The sequence below is a fragment of the Girardinichthys multiradiatus genome, chromosome 5 (assembly GCF_021462225.1).
Source record: "Girardinichthys multiradiatus isolate DD_20200921_A chromosome 5, DD_fGirMul_XY1, whole genome shotgun sequence".
Taxonomy (NCBI): domain Eukaryota; kingdom Metazoa; phylum Chordata; class Actinopteri; order Cyprinodontiformes; family Goodeidae; genus Girardinichthys; species Girardinichthys multiradiatus.
Window position 1 is genome coordinate 49,045,267 of NC_061798.1, and position 25,775 is coordinate 49,071,041.

Sequence of the window (25,775 nt, forward strand, 5' to 3'; positions counted from 1 at the left end):
GCCATAGATGGAGTCAGTGGGAAAGTATGAGTCTGGTTTTGACCCACGTACAGAGACAGTTTTCTCAGAGTTGGTAAAGAGATATATAAAAAAAAACACTTTTAAGAAAATATTGTCATCCTGTTACGCCTGAAAGATTAAAGGCTGGCCTCATGACGTGTGGAAAGCTGCTGAAAACTATGCGTCAGTTTTAGACTTCATGCACAGTCAATTTTATAGAGTTACCAGAATTTTAAGATAAAACTCGGCTCAACGGTACAAGTACATTTATGACAAAAACTGAACTTCATTTTTCATGTATTGCATCTTTTATTCGAAGAAATCCTCAAACTCGACTAAAAGTCCTATTAAATAAATGCTCGCTGATCAAAGTTGATAAACCAGTTTACAAGTAAAGGATGGCCAGAGGAAAAATTTCGTGATGTAAAAACTAAAGAAAAATCTAATGTTAGGACAGGATAGGTTTGGACAGGACATGTGGTGATGTTCAGAGAGGAAATAATAAAAAGCTGTTGTGCTTTTGGATCACATATTGCGCCTCCATAATCCATAAATGTTTTTACATCCTGTCACATTACAGTCATATGTGAGTTTTATTTTATGTGACAGACCAACACAAAGTGGAGCATAATTATGAAGAGGAAGGGGAAATCTCTTAAATTTGTTTTTTTTTTGTTTTTATGTATACATTTATATTTAGCTCCATGAGTATTAAGTACTTATAGAAACAACTTTTGCTGCAAAACAGCTTGCAAGTCTTTCAAGGCTAGTCTTCACTAGATCACTGCGTATTTTTCTTCAGCGGCGAGATGGAAGCTGATGAGAGTTGATGGGCAGATGGATGGAGTCAAACACAGGGATATCCTGGAGAAGACCTGTTAGAGGCTGCAACAAAGACTGGGGTGGATGTTCACCTTCCATCAGGACAATGACCCTAAACATACAGCCTGAGCTACATGGAACGAAAGAAGGGCCCAGTCACAGTACAGACCTAAATCTGGTTCAGAATCTGTGTCAAAACCGATGTTGACAGACGGTCTCCATCGAATCTGACTGAGCTTGAGCAATTCTGGAAAGGAAAGAATTTGGACCCTAGATCTTTGAAGCTGGTAGAGACCCCAGAAGACTTGCAGCCGCAAGATTACTACTTAGCGTCGGTCTATTACAGAAATCCAGACAAAATATATCAGTGGGTTAAAATAAAAAAAGTTTTTCTATAAAGTAATGACTTAGAAGGGTTAAATACAACTTTACAACTCTTTTTATGTTTTTAGTAGTGAGAAAAGTGAAACCTTGCATCAAGGGGCATATATACCCCTGTACACTGTAGATGGGACAGCCCTTGTAACTTTATTTTAATGACCAACACAAAGAGCAGAAAATCTGCAAAGACCTCACCCAAAGCCTGCAAATCATGCACAAACCAAAATGCAACTTTATGTCTTGGATTCCCAAAGTTGTTCTACTTTTATATTGTAATTAAAATAGTAATGTTTGTTAAAATGAACTCTTGCTTGTATGAGAATAAAAAGAAAAAAATGTTGGTAAGCATAAAAACATCTTTATATATTTGCACTGTACTGGAAGACAAAATTTTATCTAAAGTGTCGTATAAAGATCAAGCCTTACAGGCTGCATCTTCAACGGGCAACAATTCCTGCTCCACTGGGCCTAACTGAAGCATATTTTCTCTATAGTTCCAGGGGAACTACAGAGATTCAGAAACTCTTCAATTAGAGCTTTGTCATGACATAATTACTTAACTTTGTGCCACAAACCAAATGAATGCTGAAAATGATCGATGCCAGCTGTGGAAGATCTCCAAACCTCTCATAGAAGTTATGAAAGTCCCTTCCCACTCCGTCTCTCTATTCTGTCATCTGTGTCTTTTCCACATCTGTCCCACACACATAACAGATATTGTTTTTCACGTCTTTAATTAGCACAAAAAATACAAAAACTAGACTTACAAGCTTGTTTTCCATGAATGCATCAGATGCCTTTGTCTTGCTTCACTTCAACACATGTTCTGTTTCTGCAGAATTAACAAACCATGGGGTGGGGGGGAATAATGGGGCTTGGGGTGGGGGGGTGGGGGGCTACTAATCAAAACCAAGATGCAGAGACCGCCAGGAATAAGTCATGGACATTATGGCCCAATCTAAAGAAAGACGAGGAACAATGACAATCAGCAGGCCAGAGACAGACCCAAAACAATATATGCAGATCTGCAGCCCTCACCTGCCTCAGTAAAGGTCAGAGTTCATGATTGAACAATAATCAGGGGACTGGATGTCAGAACGTTCCAAGATGTAAACCACAGCTGACCAAAAAGAACATAAAGGCTCGTCTTACAACTCTCAAATAACATCTAGATGATCCCCAAGACTTATGAAAAAACATCCTGTGGACTGTCGAGACCAAATGGATATTTCTGTAAGATATGTGTCTCGATACACCTAGGAAAAAAACAACACAGCATTTCGAAAAAAACGACGTAATGCAAAAGGGCAAATATGGTTGTGTTATTGTGGGGGACCTCAAGGACTTCTGCTCTCTGGCAGAAAATCCTAAAGGAGAATGTCCAACCATCTGTTCGCCACCTTAAACTCAAGCACACTTCTGTAGCAGGACAATGATCCAAAGCACACCAGCAAGTCCATAACTGAATGGTTCAAAAAAGAAACAGAAGAAAGGTTTTGGAGAGGCCTAGTCAAGGTCTAAACTTACATCTGACTGAGATGTTGCAGCGTGTCCTCAAACAGAAGATGCATGCTGCAAAACCTTCCAGTGTGGCTGAATTAAAACAATTCTGTGAAGAAGAGTGTGCCAAAATTCCTCCACAGGGATGTGGCTCGTTGCCAGTATTCATAACTGAAGCAACCAGTACATATTTTGGTGCCAGGTATTGTTTCACACAGGGCCATATTGGTTTGTTGTTCCTTAAAAGTATTCTTTGACTATTGATTTTCATAACTAAATTAGTGTGAGGAGCTTAAACATTTAAGTGCAACAAAACCCTCATAAACTAATAAACAACATCTCTTTTCATAAAGCATAAAGCCCTATGCAACTTTCAAGATGTTTAAATTATTCTGTATGCTTCTCAGATAGTTTTGCATGAAATGAAACCCAGAAACACACTGATGATGTGATCAAATTCTCAGTTTTATTTTTACTAGCTCAGAACACAGCATCTGCTTCCTGTATTTACATTTGGTTCTCCGAACACATCAGAGACAAACTGAACGTTCTCGCCTGGTTTGTAGCGACAGGTTTTGGTTCGGTTGGAGATTTCTCTGTGTTGTTGTGGCCCCAGCCATGGATATAAACATGGATAAAAAATGGACTTTAAACTGTGCACAAGCAAATGGTGGTAGGGAACTGCACCTTTAAATACACATGTTAACACACCCTTACTTCAGCCCAGAAAGGAGAAGTCACAGCTGGAATCCCACTAGAAGCCACTGAAACAAAAACATTTTGCTGCTGAACTTCGTTCTCTTCCACGACTCCCAGAGGGCCGGACAGGAGAGGCAACACGCGTGAATGTCCGGCTTGTTGGCAAGCAGGACAAATTCTTTGAACTTGGATCCAGAGTGATCACGATCTGACAGTCGAATACCCGTATAATCTGTTGCAGAATAATCCAGCATATATGCGAAAGCGGTGATTAAGACAGGTTTTTCTGCAGCTTTTCTTTCTGAGCTTCAGCAGAAAAGTAAACTGAGCTAAAGGTGTCGCAGAAGAGATGTTCTCTCTAGTAACGTCGAGTAAACCTCCTCGCCGAAGAGGAAACGGCAGGAATCGAAGCATCACACGCCTTCCAGCATGCCGATCCAGGTGGTGGGAGTTACCTACCACAGCTACTACTGAGAGTAGCTGTATTTCTTTGTTTCTGCCTGCCATGTGGCTGGACTGGACCAACTTCACGTCCCAAAACAGCGTCCTTTGGACCTCCTGCCTCAGAACAGTTCACGTAAAAGGTGGCATTTGGGCAGAGAAAATTAATTAGGATGAAATAATATAAATATTGATATTCATGATGTTTTGATTTGTTTGTAAAGCGAAAGCTAAGCTACTTTAAGTGCTAGCAGGTAATCTGCTCAGGTAATGTGAACAGGCCTTTCAGCCTTCAGGCTAGTTATTTGTTCTGTGTTGTGTTTAAAAGTAAAGACAAACTTTATTTAATGGGTGGTTTTAACACAGAATGGCCATAACGCGCTGTCAACGCTCATATGCATAATGTTTGTATTAATGGTATTTCAAGGTTCATGCTCGACCTTAAGAAGGTGAGAAAGCTATAAGCTTTCCTTTGTTAGCTACAACTACTAACGGCTAGCAGCAGTAAAGTCAAATGTTTACACACGACTTGTTGCCACCTTATAGGAGTCAACAGACGTTCCTCGTCGTCATTTTAGTTGTCTGTTACTCCATGTCATGGCTAGTTAAGACATTAAGAACTATCCAGAAAGGTTATTGATTCCCAGTTTACATAATATTTCTCTAAATATTATTTTATTAAAATAATGTTTCATCTAATCTTCTGATTTTGCAAGGTGATTGGTTGTTTGAAGACATACCAATTATTGTTCATAATTAGTTCTAAGACTGATTTTAGAACAAACTAGTTTTAGAACTAGGTTCTCATTTCCGACCTCCTCAAGATAAACCGTGGTTCTAAAACATAGATAACATTAAATGGTAATATTGCATCATTTTATTGGCCATGGTTTTTAACAGTTTTTATTGATTCCCTTGTTTCTTCATTTGTACATAGTTAATTAGTTATTTTTTCCCTTAATTTTGCTTGGTAGTTTTCATTAAGTTGTTTAAGCCTAGTAAAGAGTTTGTTCCCTGAAATATGTTTAACTTAGGAGTTGATTTACTTTTAATAAATTAAATTAAATTTACTTAATAAACTCTTATATTTTAAGGTGAAGCGTTGTGAATGTATTCCACGTGTGTGCAGAGTTTTGCTGTTTAGTAATGCCAGAGCTCGATTAACTCTTTCATCTATACCACCATAAAACCACCGCCATATTGGACTGGTATTCCCAGGACCCAGGACTTGACAGACTGAATAGTTATTTAATTAAATATTAAATATTATATCAGCATCCTAACTGTGCAACAGTGTGAAAAGGAACCAAAAAAAAAAAAGTTACAGGTTAACACACTCAGCAACTGATTCAGACCAAAGTAAACAAACTCTACATGTGAAAATGCCCTAAAACGTACATTTGGAAGAAGGCCTCAAATAGCATAGGACTCAAAAACGGTGAGCTGCAGAAATACTGATCCACTCCTAATTTCTCATATTTTCATTTTATCTTATTATTTCAATAGTTTGTGTGTATTCAATATGTGCTGTTTAATTTACAGCTCTTTGGAAAAGTATTCACACTTTTCAAAACTTAAGCAAGACACTGCCTATATACTGTCTTATCAAAAATACAAATCTAATCTTTACCAGAAATATTAACATGGATCTTTGAGGGGTAGCCTCAATGTTGATGGTACTGAGGCACAGACAATGTTAGTGGAATATAATGTTTTTTAAATCTTTTTACGTCTTATGGTTATCGTGTACTCAGTTAAACCATCGCTTTTACTCCTGGCTGTGCAAACCTCCTGATCAGTGTTTTTTAATGCAGAAACAGTAACAGGGAACTTGACTGTACGTTAAATCAGGTTTTAACTCAACCGAAGTTGCCTGGTTTGGTTTTACTTCCTCAGAACGAAAACAATGCCATTTCAAAATCTTGTTTCCTGTTATTCCCAGACAGTCCCAGTTTTGAGTCACATTATCCTTGAAAACAAACATTGTGTTGCACAGGAAATGATGTTTACTCTGGTGATTATGTTTATCCTGTCCTAACCTTAAAAAAGCTGCTGCTCCTGTTGGTGAGGCTGCAGGAGGGGCTTTCTGGTGGCGTGCTAAAGTCCATGTTGTCTTCCTGTCGGCAACGCTCGTAGCCTGGAGCAGGTTTTGTCGAGGACGGAGACCTGTGGGTCAGAAACATTTCAGCTCAGACACTTTCATTTGCGGTGCAGCCTGAGGAAATTTTTGCTTTAGCCACAGTCGGCCTGCTCGCATGATTTTATTATGACTGACTTTTCTTTCAATATAGTCTATGAACATCCACCTCTTTTTCCACGTTCCTGACTCTCTTAATCCAGGATAATTGCTTCATTCATTGATTCTTGGCTTCGGCTCTCTTCCTCTGGTTACCTGTTTCTGTTTTTCTTCACATTTTCAACCACTTCACATTCTGTTCCCATGTCCTCTAAATTCATTTTCCATCTCAGTTTGTATTCCAGCACAGCTGCCTCCTTCCCCACCCATAGACAGAACCTTTTAGAACCACACATCCGAAAGCATTACATCAGTTTAACTAAATAACTCGCAACTTTTCTTCTTATGTTTTTACAGATTTTGTCTCTGTCATTATCTTTTTAAATTACTCTTTGACATGCATTTGATTCCCTCTCCAGCCAGACTGAAACTATTAAAGCAGCCCTTCCCTTTCTGGCAGAGGATCACAGAGCTCATGAGCTGGAGAGTTGCTCCGTTTGTCCGCTGGTTCACACAGGCGCTTTTATCTAACACAGAGAGGAAGTGTGCAACACCTCCCCAAACTCAACTGGAGACTGCAGAGAGGAAAGCAGAGCAGATCAATGTTGCACAAAGTCTGAAGGATTATGGTTTGCAAAATTTGCCCATTAAACTCCATCTGATTTATTTGTCACAAATCTTAAAAACCAAAGCTGACTGTAGTTTATAGTTTGAGGTTAAATAAGCACAGACTTGCAGCATAGCATAAACCAACTGTTAGACTTGGACCTTTCACTTACAGTCTGCCTACTATTGTTTTGCTTTGTATAAAAGCACCATTGTTGTGATTAGGGTGACTGTTGATTTGACATCTCTCAGACTCCGTAACAGAAGTTGAGGTTTGGTATTGTAATATTAATTCTTAATGTCAACTCATCGACTGATTTCCATAGTAACACCAAAATCCGCTTCTGATTGGATGATAAGTCCTGTGTGACAGCTCCTCACCCAGAAGCTTCGGCTATCAAGAAGCTGTGCTGTGTTAGAAGACATCTGATTTGTTAACATTCATTATTAGTCTTAAGTGGGACAAGCATAATAAATATTTAACTAATGGAATGGACTGGTATCAAACTCACAACATCTCAGTTACCAGCATACCATTTTATCCAGCTGAGCTACAAGGTAGAAGTCATTGTTTTCATTACTACAGAATTGGCAGCGTATAGACTCAACAATGAATCATGTTTTGTGAGGTCTGCATGTTGCCTAAATGTTGGAAGTAGGTCAATGGGAATTTAAGTTTTACAGAAAACAACGTTTGTCCTTTGATTAGCTTTTCTTAATTAAACAATATGTAGCTAAGAAGTTTATTTGTCTTGCAGAGCAGTACTTTATATCCATCCTATTTTCTTCAATGTTTAATTCATCAGTAGCAAGTAGATACACATTAGCTCATTTAGATTTGATTTTTCATCGGTAAACTGCTAATTATTCGGGTTGATTTTTTAAATAATATTAATCCTAAAAGTAAAAGAAATGTCTTCTTTTTCTGTCGAAGTGCAACTGTTAACTCAGTGGAGAGGTAGACGAGTTCCTGCTTCAGATGGAATCGGTTCTGACAAATCGAGACTTATGAGATTTGAGATAATTAGTGAGACTAATGGAGTTATGAAGGCCGATATATTTTACCTGTCTGTCCGCAGACGGCGGCTTTTCCTCGGTGTTTCAACAAAAAGTGATAGTCTGCTTTGACAGTTTAATTTTCACAAGTAGAAAACAATGTGGCAAGAAAAAGTCAACCACCAAAAGTGACCATGATTTTAATAAAGCACCATTTATTTCCTAAACTGTCCAAGCAGTCATAAATACATTATATTTTTCTTCCAAGATGCCTTAATGTTATATAATCTTTTTAAAAATGGTCTTGATCAAAAGGTTTTTCTTTGGACCCGGTTTCAGACCAGTGAGTGATCATCTTCTGTTGATCAGAGCTAAACTCTGATCTGTGAACCGTTTTGCCTTAAAAAGCCTCCTAAACTCAGGGGATGACTCAGTGTTAAGTCGCTACACAACGGACAAATTAAAAAAAGTTTCAAATGCTCTGTTTCCAGCAGCCTGTACGTTGTTGTGAGTAAAACAATTCATTCTCATGAAATTTGTCAAAAGTATGAAAAATATGAAAATGAAATGGTGATTCCCGTAGAACTGTTAGCTGAAAACTTTGTTCTGGTTCCAACCTTTTTCCTGGGAGCCGCCTTACTTCTCAGGTAAAAAAAACTTGCAGCCTTCCTATATGTGAAACACACAAATAAAAACATGATAATTCAATGTTTCTCAATACGATATAAAATAATGAAGTCAAATTGAGCTTCTCTTGCCTGGAGGATATCTATGAAACAGACTTTGTGTCAGGAGATCAAACCTCACTAAGCAGCACCCATCACAGCAGCAGGAGGACTGGGCTAAGAAATCAGTAATGTTGGCAATAGCTGTCCACCAACTGTTGTACTGGTCCATGAGATGGTGGTAGTTTGGACCACTTCCATTACTGCTTTGAGATTTTACTCAGACTTTCAACACAGCATTGGGATAAAGGTTTCACAACAGACCCACAGCTTTGTTGTCTGGATGGAAGGATGTATTGGAAAGTCCAGCTAGATTGATAGACAAGGCTATGGAGACAGTCAAAAACAAAAACACAACAGTGTCTTACTGTAAGTGGTAGACCTGATTTAAGCCTGTATATATTTAATAAACCAAGCAAATCTGGTCTAATAGTGGTCTTTGTTAGACATAAAATTAAAAATTGGCACAATGAGCTTTTTTTTTAAATTAACAAGGTCCACAAAATAGTTTGTAGACAAAGCAGAAATGCCAGAAAGAATAAATCAAAACTCAAAGACAACTGTATTTAATTGTGTATAAACTAATTTTATCCTTTTCTCGGTTGTGATATTGTGGCAATAATATCAATGTGCTAAAATGATGTATTTTTATTTGAATACTGAGAGAATAATGGTGACTATGACTAGGTATTTACATATTTAGACTGTACTGACAGATGGAAACACACATTTGAATTTATCATCAAAGTCCAAGTTCAGTTTGTTCTATGAGAAAAACTAATTTACAGAACACCACTGTGACCGAGATATTTGCAACACAGAGTAGACGTAGATGGTTTAATTTGTGTTAAAATAATAAGATTATTTTACATCATGAATAACAAACATAATCCTGAACTTATATGTGATTTAAGCAGTATTAGGCATCTGGGCCAATGAGTCAGTTAAAGAATCGCTACTTCATCTCAACTAAAACAGGTGCACGTTTAAACTTCAGTTAACCATCTAAACCTAATTCTAGACATCAAAAATACTTTCACTTTTGAAACAAATATTAACCAAATTTAGAATAAACATCTTCAAATCATTTTGTCATTGTTTAGACCTATTCAAAGCTAAAAAATGCTCACTGGGTACTTGCAGGTGAACATGCTGCATGTGAGCTTGCAGCTGTAAACAACCCATGCTGTGATCCAGGGGATGAAACATAGTAACTGTTTCCTGCAGGTAAACTCAGCTGTGCTTGTCTAGTAAGTCTGCAGCCCAGCGTCCACCTCTAATCATCTTTTATCTTCCATACACCACCAAAGGTCATTGTTATGTCCATAAAAAACAAAAACACCATAGTGCATAAAGACAGACATTCTGCTGCGGATGTGGACCGAGGTCGTGCTCGGACCTAATTTCGAACATCTGCTTGTCCTTTGACAGTCACAAATGGTTTTGTCTTCATTCTTCAGGAATGAATCTTGCTCTGAGACCAGGTGAGTTAATCACAGCTGGGAATGTAAAACCGTCGCACAGACTTTCTTGATTAGGCAGCGGTGTCTAAACAGGACTTTATTTCCACCCAAAGCCTGTAAAGACTTAAACACAGACCCACCATCTTCCTTGCTGCTCCGTGCATAAACTTTTTCTAATTTTGACAGTCCCTTTGGCATTTAAATACATACAATAAATGCACATTCAAACTGTAAGGAGAACCAGAAGTGCTGCAGAACCAGAGGTCCAGCAGTACGGAGGACAGCAGGCTCCATACTGCTGTCAGAACAGCTGCATAAACCTGCAGCAGATTAATAAAAAATAAAAAAAAACTCCCACACATGGGTCATGTTAGTGATCTGAAACAAACCAGATGATGCTGTGGGTGTGAGCACCCGCAGGAAACAGGGTCAGTGTGCAGAGCAGCAATTGGGTCAGTGGTTCTTCTTGAGCCCAGCTGAACCTGCTGCTCCATGTTGTTTAAATTAAGAAGAAAAAAACTTGAGGAATGTGATCATTCACAGCATCTCCATTCCACCAAGCTAACCAACTCTGTAACCTCTAATCACAGCTTTCAGGGTTTTATTTTAGCAAACTGAAAATAAATCGAATTATAAATCACACTTCATATGTAATAAGAGCGTTTCACGTCTAAATACTGGTTGGAAACTATGTCAGACACAAGCGCCGCCCTCCCCACAACTTTCCACAGGGAAGGTCAACTGAGGGAAGATTTGGACCCTGTTCCGTGGACTACTTCACTTTAAATCTGCTTCTGAATCTCTGAATGATGTTAAGCTGTGAGCTAAGAAGGGGGAGTTCTGGGCGTCATTCCCATTTACATGGAAGAGAAGAAAAAGGAAGAATGAGAAGTTTGTTCTTAATAAGGAGAAAATAGGACTAAGAGAAAACCAAACGTCAAACATACACCATTTCCAAACTATTAGAAGTCCATACAAAGAGAGAGAATCTTCACACATGGAAAAAAGACCTGCCCCAGAGAGGACATGGCAGCAAATTTACCCCAAGGTCATGTTAAACAATAAATTGGGCAGAGAAATGATGAAAAACTTATCAGCTCTGTGCCAGACTCTTCAGGCCTCAGTTTAAAAGTTAAAGTTGATGGCTGGATGATTCGAACAAGATTGAAAATGTGTGACCCATTTCTAAAAACAATGGGACATGATGACGTGGGTTTGCAACACCAACTGTCAAGCATGGTGGTGGAGGGTGTGATCTGGGCACCTTGCAGTTATTAGGTCAACCATGAACTCAATTAAGGAATTACAGAGTAACAGCAACAGCTGAAGCTTGGTCCAAACTGGGTCATCAACAGAACAATGATCCCAAACAGCAAAACCACTTAATAATGGCTGAAAAACAAAAACAATTGAGGTGTTGAAATGGCCCAGTTAAAGGTCCAGACCTGAACCTGATTAGAATACTGTAAAGGGACCTTCAGAGAGCTGTGGAATATCTACAAACTCCAAGGAACCGAAGAAACGTTGGATAGAAGAAAATCTCTTCACAGGAATGTGACAGAAAGTCAGATAGGAAACAGTTACTGAGAGTTCTTGTTCGACAAATTACTGAGTTATTGGATGTACTTGTTCTACTTGAAAAACTACTTATGTCTCTTAAAGGAACAATTCACATCTACCCTGCCGATAAACTAGAAACCATTTTCAGCATCTGAAGATGATTTGCATCTACTCTAGCTTTAACAACACTAATCCAAATAAGCCCAACTGTGGATCAGCTGTCTACAATCTCTAGCATGTATTGTTCCTGGCAGACATCTTCATTTTGAAACTGTACAATCTTTCTTTTTTATAGAGCAGGCTTTATTGGTCCAGAAGCACCTCTGGATAGCTGTGGATCAGTTCTGTTGATGTTATGTTTCAATAGTTTCCAGAATAGGACCTAATAACGTTAGATACTGGCCAAAGCAGAGGTGGAAGAGCGATGCTGCAACTACCGAGAGAAGCTTGGTTTAATGATGTTCTACCTATTCTACCTGAGAGAGATTAATGCAAACATCTACAGTCAACTATCAATCTGAGCTGATGATTCTAGAAAACAATTTGAAGATTTTATCAGTAAGATTTGAACATAGACATGAATGTCCATACACAACAGTTACAGAGCACAATGCACTCATACGTGTGGATTTGCTTAAAAAAACGAACAGTTCATTAAAGTTCTTTGTAGTTTTCAGGGAACAATTTTAAGAACAAAACCAGGTAAAGAAAGTCAAGAAGTGATTCTTATTGAATAAGCATTAGTGATTTTATTTAAGGGCACTCTGGTTGGGAGATGATGCTTTCTTATGTGTTGATCGGGAAACCTCAGCAGCCCCAGAACAATGGTTACCACGGTGACAAACCTAAGTATGAACACTTAATGATAAAGAAAAGGTCAAACTGAACCTGAAGTTGCTTTAATAAACCGACTAATCCAGCTTCACAGTACAACACCTTCCTCATGTTGGATTAGCATTCCTGTGCTGCTGCTGTGTTTCTGCAGCATTTCTCAGCTCTAAAATCACTCATGCTGTACACATCTAAACGCTTGCCTGGAAGGAAGTTAATAAAAACAATGGTGAAAAGTAGCTTGGACCAACACATATGAATACGTCTCTCAGAAGTCTTAAAATAAATTCATCTCTTACTGCAGCAGCTCCCACTGAACCGTCTATGGAAATCCAAATTTGTTTTTTTTTTAAGTAGGCAGACAGGAAATGGGGTGGAAAGAGGGGAAGACATGCAGCACAGGTCTCCGAGGTCACGACACTATCCCAGGACAGCTGCGTCTAGGACTGAAGCCTCCGCACATTGGTCGCGTGCTCCACCTCTACTCCACGCGGCACTCCCCCAGACAAATCTAAGTTTTGAGTGTATTTTTTCATTGGGGATAATAATTATTCCACAAAGTTTTTTAACAAAATCATCACTGTTACAGTTACTGGCATCCCTCGGGATTCCTGCAGAATAAACGGATGCATGTATGAACTTTTTTTTGGGTCGGTCAGACTGTAATTAGTAATTAGAAATCCATGACTTCCTGTTTTCCTGGGGTTCAAATATGATGTGACACAGAAGCCCATTTTTGGTGAGCCACTTTCAAAACAGGAAACACAGTAAACACAGGAGAACACGCTATTCAAGTAAGTCAGAAATGTGTTCGTAATCATGAGTTGGGAAAAAGACTGGCTCAGCCATAAACTTGTTCATATCTACAATCAGACCAACTGAGCTAAGCAAACAAGGCTGGACAATGACCCACATTTATATTGCCACCACACAGTTCAGGAAAAAGCCGTTTCCGTCCCACCATCACAAACGTTAACATGTCACGGTTACTAAACTCTACGGAGACTAACTGGAACTACGTGCTTTGAGACTAAGGTTGAAACAATGGAAGGACAGGTGAAAAAGCACCTCATGTCGACTGGTAATTATGGTGGAGGATCCATGACGCTGTGGACCTGTTTCTCCAATAAGAGCCTGGGAACCATGTTAGCTTGCATGGCATCACGAGCTCTTTGAAACACCAGAACATGTCAAATAAAAATATGCTGTTTCCTCTGACATAAAACTGAAAGTGGGTCATCACTGGATCTTTTGACAGGATAATGATCGAATCTATACACAAAATGAACCTTCTACCATGGCCATCTCAGTCCCCAGAACTAAATCCTGTAGTAAACCTGAGGGCTGAACCCAACAGAAGAGATGAGGGCAGACAGGGTGCAGATAATCTGACCTCATGCATTAAGTAAAACAGGGACGTAAACCTGTTTTTTCAGGTAAACAGATAGCCTGAGTTTGGCTGAAGCAGAAAGAGTTCAACATTCCCCTAAGGCTCAGTTTATTCACACTTCTGTAACTCGAGCTGCTGATTTCCTGTCCAGACCAAATGAGATCAGTTCTTATAAGCCTGCAGAGTTTTCTGCTTTGTCCCTCCAGCTACAGAAAAGCTACATCAGAAACCTATTTTAGCATCAGAACGCTAAGAAACATTAATCAGTCTTATGGCCCAAAACCAATAAGCTGCAAGTTATTTTTCCTATTTAAATGCCTTTCTGCTGACTCTTTTCCCCATCGCAGGATGGAAATGCAGCTCTTTGTGCCAAACGTTTTTATTTTTTCTGTTAAGCTAATCTCTTCAACAGATTCCTTAAGGGTCATAAATGAGCAAATCAAGCAGCTTTAGAGTCTAATAAACATCTGCAGAAGCTCCATCATAAAGGAGAGACTGGCAAATGCCTGCAGAGAATGACAGTTGGTCAGGTACGAACATGTTTCTATTGGAAAACACCTTTCAATGTCACCAGGAATGAGACAGAACAGGATCGTTTCAGGAGTTCCTAGAACCCACGTGGCGCTGAAAGGTTGAAAATGTCAAACTAACAAGTGAGCGAGAGTGTGACAACGATTAGGAGGTTTGTTTCTTCAATTATTATACAAAGATACACTCAATCAAATCAAACATAATATGTTTCAGTTATTTAAAAAATTTACTTTGTAAAACTGATCCAGGGGAAAGAAGTTGGATTCAGTTCAACAAAATTCAGTTTAGATTGTCCCAACTAATGACAAATATCATGTCAGAGGGCTAGAATGAATGTAAACAGGTCCAATGTATATCCAATAGCACACCGCGGCTATTTGAGCATTTTATTACACTACAACCACAACAATCTATGTTTTTTTGTTGGGATTTATGTAACAAACCAACACAAAGTGTGGCACTGATGTAAGATAAAATGTTTACGATAATGGATCCTCATGATGTGAAGGATGCTAAAAGGCTTTTCCAGTTTCTAGGTAAACATTTGGGCCATTTCAGAACTTCTGAAAATTAACATTAGACATCTACACCACAGTTGGACTCCTAACATCTATAAGCTCCAAACAAAATAGAAAAAAACAACAACACTGAACTCACAACCAACCCCTGTGGGGTAATAATATGGTACTAAAGTAATCTTAGACACAATGCAAATAGAAGGTAACAATAATGTGAAGATTTTCTTTATTTTCCTTCCCAGTGAGGTGTTGTAGGAACCCAGGGTGGGGGGGTTTAGTCTACTAAAACACAACACCAACCTAAGGCTCTGAATCTGCATGGAGGTGTATTGGGTAGGTCACAAATATCCCTGACAAAAACATGGGATGTTTTAAGTTTTGAGTCAATAATTTCTTGTAACTTTTTTAAAGCTTTACATTTAAACGTTGGTTGTTTTTTTTTCCACAAATATCTCCCCCAAAGATTTTTCAGGGGGATGTTCCTTGAAAAGTAAAAAGCAGTTTGCGGGTACAGTCGCTTCAGCAAGATGTTAAAGACATTTAGAGAAAATAGTAGCTTTATGAGACCTTTTGCTGAACATTAACATGTGTTGACATCAAGCTCAGTGACTTGCCTGATGGACCATTAAACAGAGTCCACTCCTCCTGCAAACACAGCAGATATGACTCTCCAGGCTGAAAATGATCCAGCTTTCAGAGATTCAAGCAGGAAACCTGCAGTTTGAGCAGACGCAGAATAACTCCGCTCACCTGAAACTTCTTTAAGTCGCTGTTGTTTTTCTGCGCTGTTCTGTAGGATGAAAACCATCTGTTCCAACTCAGATCTCCGCTCAAAACACCGAGAGTCCCATAGTTTAGAGACAAACACAAAGGCAAGCCGAGAGTGAGACAGGGGGAGGTGTGAGAGAGGAGGAGGAGGAGTAAACAGAGGAAAGGGGGTGGGGTAGGGGTAGGGGTAGGGGGGTATGTCGCACCCTGCCGGCAGACTGAAGATACAGCGTTTACTCTGTTTTAATGACGTCAAATAGCGTCAAATAATTTGAAATAATTCCCACTTTTGAGTATCAGTAGAGGATATATAAAGAGTTTCTGTGACTGAAGTTTCCATGTATAGTTTCTTGCCACTTTAAGGAAAAACTTCATATGAAAAAGATGCAAAACACACAAACAAGAAGAAACACACACATAAAGTGGCAGAAATCATTATTTTGAAGTAGCTCATAAAGATTTTGACATTTTATTTTACTCTTCTAGAGCAGCATTGTCCAAATGATTCAGATTAGGTCAAGTAGAATAACTGTGACACACATCTGGAACTATAAATGTCATTTTTAGAAGTGTATAAATGTAGCGAAGCAGCAAAATAAAAGACCAAAATGACAATCCGAAAAACTTTTCTAATGCTACAACAATCGGTCACAAATGCGAATCTGCACTCATACAAAAGAAAAATATTATCATGTTGACTTTTCCAGTAACCACCTGGTTTAGATCGAGCAGTTCAAAGCATCTCTTTAAATCAAAATGTAATTGAATATTCTTGGTTTATTATGTATTGAGCCACTGGGTTGTTTCATTGTAAAGCATTTTGTGATTTATATATCTTGAAAAATAAAGTTTCACCACCATTTTAATTACAGTAAATCCAGAACTTTATGTTTCAGCTCAGCTCATCCTTAAACGGAACAGAGCGAAGCAATATCCTCACCACTGCAGACAGCTTTTACCCATTGATCCATCTTCTGCTTCATCTTGCCACCACAACACCGGGAATCCTCAGCTTGAGACACAGAATAACCCTGACTCAGAGGGCGCAATCATTATTTTACTCCTTATTTCCAATCTTACAGCATTTTCTGACATTACATTAAGATACTTTTTGCCATTTTCTGTTTATTAACAGGAAGTCTGAGCAGGTAAAGCCCAACAATGAGGGCGAGAAGAAACCATCACTAACAAAAGAAGGGATGAAGATTCTCTACACTCGTACTCGTACTTGTAGTCGTACTCGTCATCTTCTGCTTCATCCGGAACCGGGTCGCAGTGGCAGCAGACTCTGTAAAGACACCCGGACGTCCCTCTCCCCAGACACCATCTCCAGCTCCTCTGGAGGGAGCCTAAGGTGATCCCAGGCCAGCCAGGAGATAATCTTCATCCCAGCCGCTTCACACTCTGCCCCAGCACATGCTGTAGGTCTTGGCTAGAGGGGGCCTGCAAAAACAAAAGAGACAAAGTCCACCGGTCCCAAAACCAGACCCCTTCCAGCCCTTGGCTGTGCCTAGAAATCCTGTCCATAAAAGTTATGAACAGGATCTGTGACAAAGAGCAGCCCTGCCAGAGTCCAACATGCACTGGGAACAGGTCCACTTGTACAGAGACTGGATGGCCCCTAATAAAGGGCCCCCGACTCCATACTCCTGGAGCACCCCCCACAGGGCACAAGGAGGGACACAGTCGAATGCCTTCTCCAGGTCCATAAAACACATGTGGACTGGTTGGGACAACTCCCATGAACTCTCAAGTGCCCTGCAGAGGGTGTAGAGCCTTTCCAGTTTTCCACGGCCAGGATGAAAACCACACTGCTCCTCCTGAAGCCGAGGTTCGACTATCGACCAAACTCTCCTCTCCAATACCCTGGCGTAGGCCTTACCAGGGAGGCTGAGGAGTATGTTCCCCCTATAGTTGGAACACACTCTCCGGTCACCCTTCTTATGTAGGGGGACCACCAACCCAGTCTCCCAGTCCAGAGGCACTGTCCCTGACCAACACGCAATGTTGAAGAGGCATGTCAACCATGACAGCCCCACAACATCCAGAGACTTGAGGTACTCAGGGCGGATCTCATCCATCCCCGAAGCCCTGCCACAGTGGAGCTTTTTAACCACCTTGGTGACTTCAGCCTGGGTGATGAACCCAACCCCGAGTCCCCAGCCTCTGCTTCCGCCAGGGAATGCGTGACGACAAGATTGAGGAGATCCTCACAGTACTCCTTCCACCACCCGATAATGTCCCCAGTTGAGGTCAGCAGCTCCCACCCCAACTGTAAACAGTGTTGGCAATCACTGCTTCCCACTCCTGAGGCGCCGGACGGTTTGTCAGAGTCACTTTAAGGCCAGCCGGTAGTCCATGGCCTCACCGAACTTCTCCCAGGCCTGAGTTTTTGCCTCTGCCACAGCCCTGGCCACGGCACTGTTTGCCTCACGGTACCTATCAGCCGCCTCAGGAGTCCCAAAAGTCAACCACAGCCAACAGGACTCCTGCAGCTTGACAGCATCCCTTACTGCCAGTGTCCACCACCGGGTTCGGGGATTGCCGCTGCAACAGGCACCGCAGACTTTACGGCCACAGCTACAGGCAGCAGCATCGACAATAGATGTGGATGGTCCACTCGGACTCTATGTTTCCAACATCCCCCGGAATCTGGTCAAAGCTCTCCCGGAGGTGGGAATTGAATACATCTCTGGCCGAGGGCTCTGTCCGACGTTTCCAACAGACCCTCACTATGCGCTTGGGCCTGCCAAGTCTGTCCGGCTTGTCTCCTCTTCCAGCGGATCCAACTCACCACCAGGTGTTGATAAGTGGACAGCTCAACCCCTCTCTTCACGACACGACAACTTCACGTGACGACACGACAACAAAGTTGATCATTGACCTCCTGCCTGGGGTGTCCCGGTGCCACGTGCACTGATGAACACTCTTATGCTTGAACATGGTGTTCATTATGGACAATCCGTGACTAGCGCAGAAGTCCTATAATGAAACAACACTCAGATTCAGATCGGGGAGGCCATTCTCCTAGTGTTCTATAAACACTTATGCTTTAAATTTCACAGTTGAATTACAGGCAAGAAAATCTGGTCTGGTCTGTTATGTTTGCTGTCCAAGTTAACCTGTCTAACACAAACTGGACACTTCTTGCTTATGTAAGTCAGTTTATTGCGAGAACATTTTTCTTCTCCTTCTGGTTCTTCCCAGAGGTCAATTATCAACATAAATGGAGCTTTTACAAACAATTCAAAAGACTTTAGACAACAATAATAAACTGGGAACTAACTGCTGCAGATCTACGTACTAAAGAAAACTGTTTACAGCTCATCATAAAATACTCAACAGTCTGAGTTCAGAGTAGCATGTTTCCCCTGATATGTACAGCATAATCCAAGCAGTCAGTGCCTTCTTGGTGTTAGAAATGCATTGAAAGTACACAAAACAATTAAATATTTATAGAGGCATGCAAAAGAATCTGTATTTGTCTTTGTGTTGGAAAATAAACCCAATCTAGCGCTTCACTTAATGTGTAAGGATGCTCAACAGTACCCTCTGGTGGCTGCTAGGAGAGCACCAGCACATCATCAGATGCGCTCAGTTTAAATCTCTTATAAAAATAAATACCAAAAAACTTCCATATTTAGTTTAAACACATGCTGAAACAAGAGTTATACTGTGGAAAATTATTATGTTTTATTATGTCAAAACAGCTGCATTAATAAGTTCCATCATGGGCATTAATAACACTTTTAGGCCTGTGATGATTTACTTGAACTGTTTTTTTTACCAGCTAAACAACAAAAAACTGCAATGACTTTGAAGACAACATATATTAAATGCTGAAATTTGAATTTATTGAGGATTTTTTCTTATCCAATCAGGCTCAAATGTATACAAACATTGACCTAATCGTCAGAGTTAATCATAGAAATTATCTGGCAGCACAACATGCAAAAACACTAAAAGACTCAAAGGAAGTCAGTGGAGATTTTAGGGAAGAGAACTCTAGATTTATAGAAAAAGTATTTTGGAAGCTCTCTCTAAACAACTGCAGGCTCAAAAGATCAAACATTTTTATAATAGTACAAGTTATTCAGCTTATTGGCTTATATTTCTATTATTGGCAGTTCATCGTATACAAAAAAAAAATTACAACAAACAACAAAATGAGAGAGTGTTTCTTTCTGGTGTGAAATTATTAAATAGATAGAAAATAACAGCTGCCTCAGGCTGAAAGCTGTGCAGCAGTCTGCTGGTTCTGCTTTTAATGTTGTGGTACTGTTTGCAGTTCAGAAAGTTCAAGCAGAGGGTGTGAGGAGTGTCTGACAATGTTCCTGCAGTAGAGCATAGGCACACTCCAATCATCTCAGCTCCCCTCACTATCCTCTGCAGGGGGGTTGCTGTCTGCCTTATTGTAGCAGGAGAACCACTGAGATGCAACAGATCTATACACCCTCAGCCAAAGGTGTGCAGTTTCACATTTAAACAATTAGTGGTGGTGTTTATATATATTTGAGCCTAAATATAAAATGTTGACCAATAATGTGGAGATGAACTCTGGCAGGTTTTTCTTTTTTAAAAATCATTGCAGTTTAATTATAAGTAATCATCCCACCCTGAAAAGAAACAGTTCCAATAAATCAGAAAAACCTAAAAATGTATCCTAACTTCTGACAGAAACTTTTCTTGCAGAAGAAAAGCTCCTCCGGCATTAAAGCCAGACATATAAGAGACGGCAGAGGAATAATATGTTGTAAAAGCTCGAATGTCGGCATGTTATCACTTCCTGTTCTCCTCAAATGAATCTTTTATGGCCTCAATTCATCACTAATTTAACATGAGGAGGAGGAGAATGTTCCACAATGTCTCATGTGTTTGAACTAAACTGTACAAGACTTATAAATTATAGAGATCTATATAAACAACATCAAGTCAGTAGTTTATAATTAGGTGCAGTGCATCGTAGAGGAAAGAGCAAGCCTCAGAGTTCACTGTACACCACGGAGAGCACTGACACTGCTATTCAGACATAATCTTTCAATAAGTTAATTCATAAATAAATTATGATGATGTCTTCCCAGCAACAGTGGCATCCACCCACACACACACTCACTCATCCTCTAATCCACGCACGCTCAATCTATGACCATTACTCTAAAAATACTTTTTGGTTTTAAACAACTGCAACTAAACGCCTAACAGGAGGTCTACGGGGAACTTTACCTTCAGCAGGTACACATTTCCAGAAAACTGTAGACCAGTCTTTGATAGGTTAACAGAAATATATCTCTCTACATTAAAGTGACAGTGCTGGAGTAGGTCCCTTTCACTTGTCGGTTTGGTAAAAGTACATCTACTTGGATATGGAGGAAAACAACCTATATATTAATAGTGTTAAATATGTAAATTCTCTCTCAGTGCGAAGCGACAGCTGTGGCAAACAGCATGCAATGTTGGTGTGTGCCGAGCATGGGGGACATGTTGAAGCAACACCAAATATGACTTAAATATTTCATAGGGGTCCTTTGATTGTGCAGAATAGACTCCATGTCATCAGTTAAAATATGCACCTATATAATCATCAAATATATACAGAGAAATCTCTATTTCACTTAAAAATACCTTAATCTTGTGCTTATACCCAAACTTGTTACAAAGAGTAGCAAACAAAGCAGCTAAAAATCGCTGATTCCTCTCTCTTCTCCTCCCAGTTACAGTAGCTGCTAGCTCGCTAGCAGAAGCCTAACTGTCCGTGCTGAAACAGTTGGGTTCACTTCAGCCAAAACGGTTTGGTTCCCGACGCAACTGGAAACACTCTCTGCCGCTGGGACGCCATCTTTGACCCTCCAATCCGGTTCCAGAAACAAACCCAAACCTTCTGTGTCTTCTTTTATCTTTCATGTTTCACCCAAGATGTTTCAAACAAAGCTGTGGTTCCCTAAACAAAGAAAAGGTCGGATTCCATTCCAGGGCGCCAACAAACTGGAACCCGGGTGAGTTTTCCTCCCTCCACAAGCCAGAGTACGATGATAAAGAGGAGGAGGAGGAGGCAGAGGAGGATGGAGGTCAGTGGATGTCTCTGCACATGGGGAGGTTGACGAAAATGAAGACGTTGAACTCAATAAGAACAGAGAAGCACAGGAAGATAGCATACATGATGAGGCAGGCTAGGCCCAGTCGCCAGTCCAGAGTCCATTTGTTCAGATGAACACCAAGAACCTGCAGGACAGGAGAGACAGACTTGTGGGATCCAAACATGATTCCAACCCCAAATAAAACATTAAAAACTTCTTTGCGACTTTTCTTACTCCTCCAATTACATCCTCTGCACTTTTTATCTTCCATAACGTTTAACACTGTGCTGTTGGAGAGCATCGATGTAGTCTGTGTTTTCGTACATTTGTGTTAACATCTCACTCTGATAAGACTGGATGAGACTAAGGATATAGTAAGGTATAATGCTTTTTGCTCCCAAAAAGGTTGGGCTCTCTCTTTGTTTTTCTGTTTCATAGAAGGTGAACCTAGAGTAATGCATCTGTGTTTTGTTGTGTCTCTTCTCCAGGTGGACTCCTGTTGAAGCTATTGCTGTTTGTTTTTTGTTCTGATGGAAAGTACTTCTGGCCCAGTGCTCCTTGTGTTTCTCTCTTGGATGGAGTCATCGTTTAGGCTTTTGCTGATGTTCCTGTTGTGCTTTCTAAATTTGTTTCTTTCTATAGAAAGTACTCGTGGTCCAGTGAATATATAGTCAGTGGTCTCTCTTCTCTGAACGGATCCACTGATGAAGCTTTTGTGTGCATTAACTTTGCATACTCTTGTTTTTTTGTTCTTATAGAAAATACTCCTGACCCTGTGCTTCTGTGTTTAGCTGTGTCTCTCCCCTGGTTGGAGCAACTGATGGAGCTATTGCTGCCATCAACATTGTGTACTCACTTTGATTTTCTTTCCAGCATAAAATAATCGTGTGCTTTCTTCATGTCATCTTCATTTCATTGTCATTGTTGGGTGTATCAGGGATGGACAACAGGCTGAGTACTGAGAGCTGGTGGAGCGCTTCATGGTGGAACAAATACCTTGTTTTAGATGTGAACAAAACAGAGCAGGTGATTGTAGATTTCAAGAGAAATAGGGGTATGTCAAACACTATTTCCATTATGGGAGAAAACATGGAGGTAGCTGAGGACAACTAATGCATCTGTGGTTACCAAGACAATCGACTGGAACCTCTACAAGAAGGGACAATGCAGAGTTTACTGTTTGAAGAGGCTCAGGTCCTTCAGTGTTTGCTGCAAAATGTTGCAGACCTTGTATAAGTCTTGTAAAGAATGCAGTCTCTCCTGCCATCATCTATTGAGGTAGCAGCATCAGAGGGTGGAGCTTAGAAAAGCTCAACAAGCTGAAAGAAGGCTGGTTCTGTTCTGGGGCCTCTGGAGACGATTGTACAATGAAGGATTCTTCATCAAATGAAGAAAGGATGGACAACCCTCTTTACAAGACTGTAATACAACAGTGTCTTCAGTCAGAGGCTTCTTCAGTAGCTGCATCACAGGCCACTACAGGAGATCCTTTGTGCCCACAGACATCACCACTTACATGCATGACCAAGTCTGACATGTGTTAATAATTCACTGAAAATAATAATTCACTGAAAATCAATCTGAAAACTTTCATCTTCGTCACATTTTTGGATGATATCTGACATATTTCAAGTGACCACATATTCACTGGGCAAGGAGTACTTCAGGTCCCTCAGTCTCATTTTGAGGATTTTTCTGTAGTCTGTGAAGACTTTGTTAATTTCTTTATTAATATGTAGCTTCTCTAAGCGCCTCTATTATACCCTCTTTATATGACCCCTGTGCCCCTGCCACCTTTGATAAATTTTAGCCAGTATCCTAATCCTGGCTGCAGAAGATTGTTGGTCAGATGAAACCCTCAGGTTCTCCCACTGACATGGTTCCTCCTAGTCTCTTCAAAGAGGTCTTCCCTCACGCTGGGATCATTTGTCCTTGCAATTTTAAACATCAGCTTTTCTTCTGGCATCTTCCCTGAAACATTTAGAAAGGCTGTGGTGCAGCCATTGATCAAAAAACCTGATTTGGATACAGCTGTGCTGGTGAATTTTAGACCCATTGCTAAACTGCCTTTTATCTCAAAGGTTCTTGAGAAAGTAGTTTATAATAAATTGATGGACTTCTTAGAACAACATGTCAGGTTTTAAAACTTTGCACAGCAGAGTCGCACTTTTCTCTCTACCTTCTTCCCCTCGGCTCTATTCTGAGGAAGCATAGTATTCTTTTTCACAGGTATGCAGGTGACCCACAAATGTACCTGCCTCTCAGCAGAAAGGACACCCCATCAGTTCAGCGCTTACTTGACTGTCTTGATGAGGTCCGGACTTGGATGTCCTTAAACTTTTCAAGCAACTCTCCCAACTCTCTTTCCTTTGACCTTGGCTCACTTGCCTGCTTTGTAAAGCCAACAATTGCAAATTTAGGAGTTAAAATTTACAGTCCTCTAAAATTTGATAACAGTCAGATAAAGGCAGTGGTGAAGTCCAGTTTCTTTCATTTGAGGCAGCTGGCTAAGATAAGGCCAATTTTTTCATGGCATTTCTTTGAAATAGTAGTCCATGCCTTTGTCACTATTCGGCTTGACTACTGCAATGCCCTTCATGCCGGGATCAGGGAGTCTGCTGTCGCCCGTTTGCTAAAATGCTGCCACACGACCTCTAACGGGCACAAGGATGTTTTTTGGTGTGTTGGGAAGTTATGGAATGACCGCCCATTATCTATCAGACAGCTGCTTTTAAATCTTCACTTAAAACTCATCTTTTTACTATGGCTTTCTCTACCTTTTAATTAGTTGATTTCATGTTTTTTGCTTCTTTATTTTAATTGTTTGTTTTTATTTTTTTAATTATTTGTTTTTATTATTATATATATGAGTGTTACTCCTATTTGTCCCGAACAGCATTTGTTCCCTTTGAGGGCTTTTTAAAGGGCTTTATAAATAAAATTGGATGGATTGGATCTTTCATACATTTATTGTTGTAGCAAACATCCACCTGACTGATCTTGGCTCATCCTGTTAGTAAAGAAGTTTGGCTTTTTGGTTTTGTTCTTCTTGACCTTCATGTTGACGGCTAAAACTTAGCTAAAGCCTGACCAGAACAACAGATTTCCTGCAAAGATTAGAAACTTGTAGCCTAGTCAGAAAAAAGGAGAATGCACGCTTAAAATAATGTCGAAAAATTAAAAAAATAAACTTACTGTGAAGAATACTGAGGCAAGTAAAATTCCTACAGAGAATATGAGTCCTCTGCTGTTAAGATGGATCTGAAGGGACAGATGTTAGACAAACTGGTTTAAATGAGCTTAAATGTTTAAGAAAACTCTCTCTGATCTAATCTCCTCCCTTATGAACAGATCAGGGGTTGATTCCGGGCTCAGAAACACTCACGTTGGAGCCATAGTCGATGCAGAGGGTTTGCAGCGCCCATGGAAGACCCAGACCCACCAGGATGTCAAACACATTGCTGCCAATGGAGTTCGAGATGGCCATGTCTCCCAAACCTGGAACAGAGAAAGCAACACCATGAAGCATGTCTGATGAGCAGCAGCTCCTGTTATTTCCCTCAACAGCAGCTGTTTGTACCTTGCCGGGCCACGATCACGCTGGCCATGCAGTCTGGGACGCTGGTGCCCGCCGCCAGGAAGGTGATTCCCATGATGACGTCAGGAATACCGAGAGTAAAGCCAATCACAGTCACCTGAAACCACACAGACTTCATCTCAGAGCCCTGACTGTTAGAGATAAATAAAGTGGAAGCTAAAGTCTTGGCAGAATCAGTAGAGTTAATTTAAAAACAGCTGGTTTCTTGGCAAGGACCAACAAAGGCTGACACCTATGGTTTTAAGCATAGTCCACATATTTCTGTAAGATTGAGATTGGTACTGTGGCAAGGCCACTGCAGAACACCAATTTGTCCATTTGAAAACCATTTTCATGTGTGTTTGGGATCATTTTCTAGCTGGAACACACAGCTTATATCAAGTTTTTAATGATCTATCCCGCATTGTATGCCTCAGCATTAAAGAAAATTGGTTAGAATGTTGAGGAACAGCCCAATAACCACCAAGGTTCAAGCCTGCCATACAATGGAAACACCTGGAACCCCTGTGTCCACAGCAAGTTTCACATTGCCATGGACTGGGAGGGTGCCAGCCAAGAAAAATGCACCTGCTTCAAAACAAAACCCTTGAAAATTTACTGAAATTTGAAATTTTGAATTTTTGAAGCCAAATGTCT

General features: G+C 40.3%; 2 protein-coding genes across 3 annotated transcripts in view; both read right to left on the reverse strand.

Annotated features, from left to right (window-relative positions):
- The window catches only part of LOC124868579 (ras and Rab interactor 2-like), a 47,088-nt gene extending 31,503 nt beyond the window's left edge, over positions 1-15,585 (reverse strand). Inside the window, exons 1-2 of one of the 2 annotated variants that reach the window (XM_047365992.1) lie at positions 15,450-15,585; positions 5,883-6,009 (exon numbers count right to left, since the gene is read on the reverse strand). In XM_047365992.1, the coding sequence (XP_047221948.1) occupies positions 5,883-5,951 (69 nt within the window). In that variant the 5' untranslated portion in view covers positions 5,952-6,009; positions 15,450-15,585. Of the gene's footprint in view, positions 1-5,882; positions 6,010-15,449 lie in introns of those variants that run through there. The other variant, XM_047365993.1, reaches the window with a different exon arrangement.
- A 3,029-nt stretch (positions 15,586-18,614) lies between these two features.
- slc24a3 (solute carrier family 24 member 3) overlaps positions 18,615-25,775 on the reverse strand; it is a 67,985-nt gene continuing 60,824 nt past the window's right edge. Inside the window, exons 14-17 of the mRNA XM_047366949.1 lie at positions 25,122-25,236; positions 24,927-25,039; positions 24,737-24,802; positions 18,615-21,686 (exon numbers count right to left, since the gene is read on the reverse strand). Of these exons, the coding sequence (XP_047222905.1) occupies positions 21,534-21,686; positions 24,737-24,802; positions 24,927-25,039; positions 25,122-25,236 (447 nt within the window). The 3' untranslated portion in view covers positions 18,615-21,533. The remainder of the gene's footprint in view (positions 21,687-24,736; positions 24,803-24,926; positions 25,040-25,121; positions 25,237-25,775) is intronic.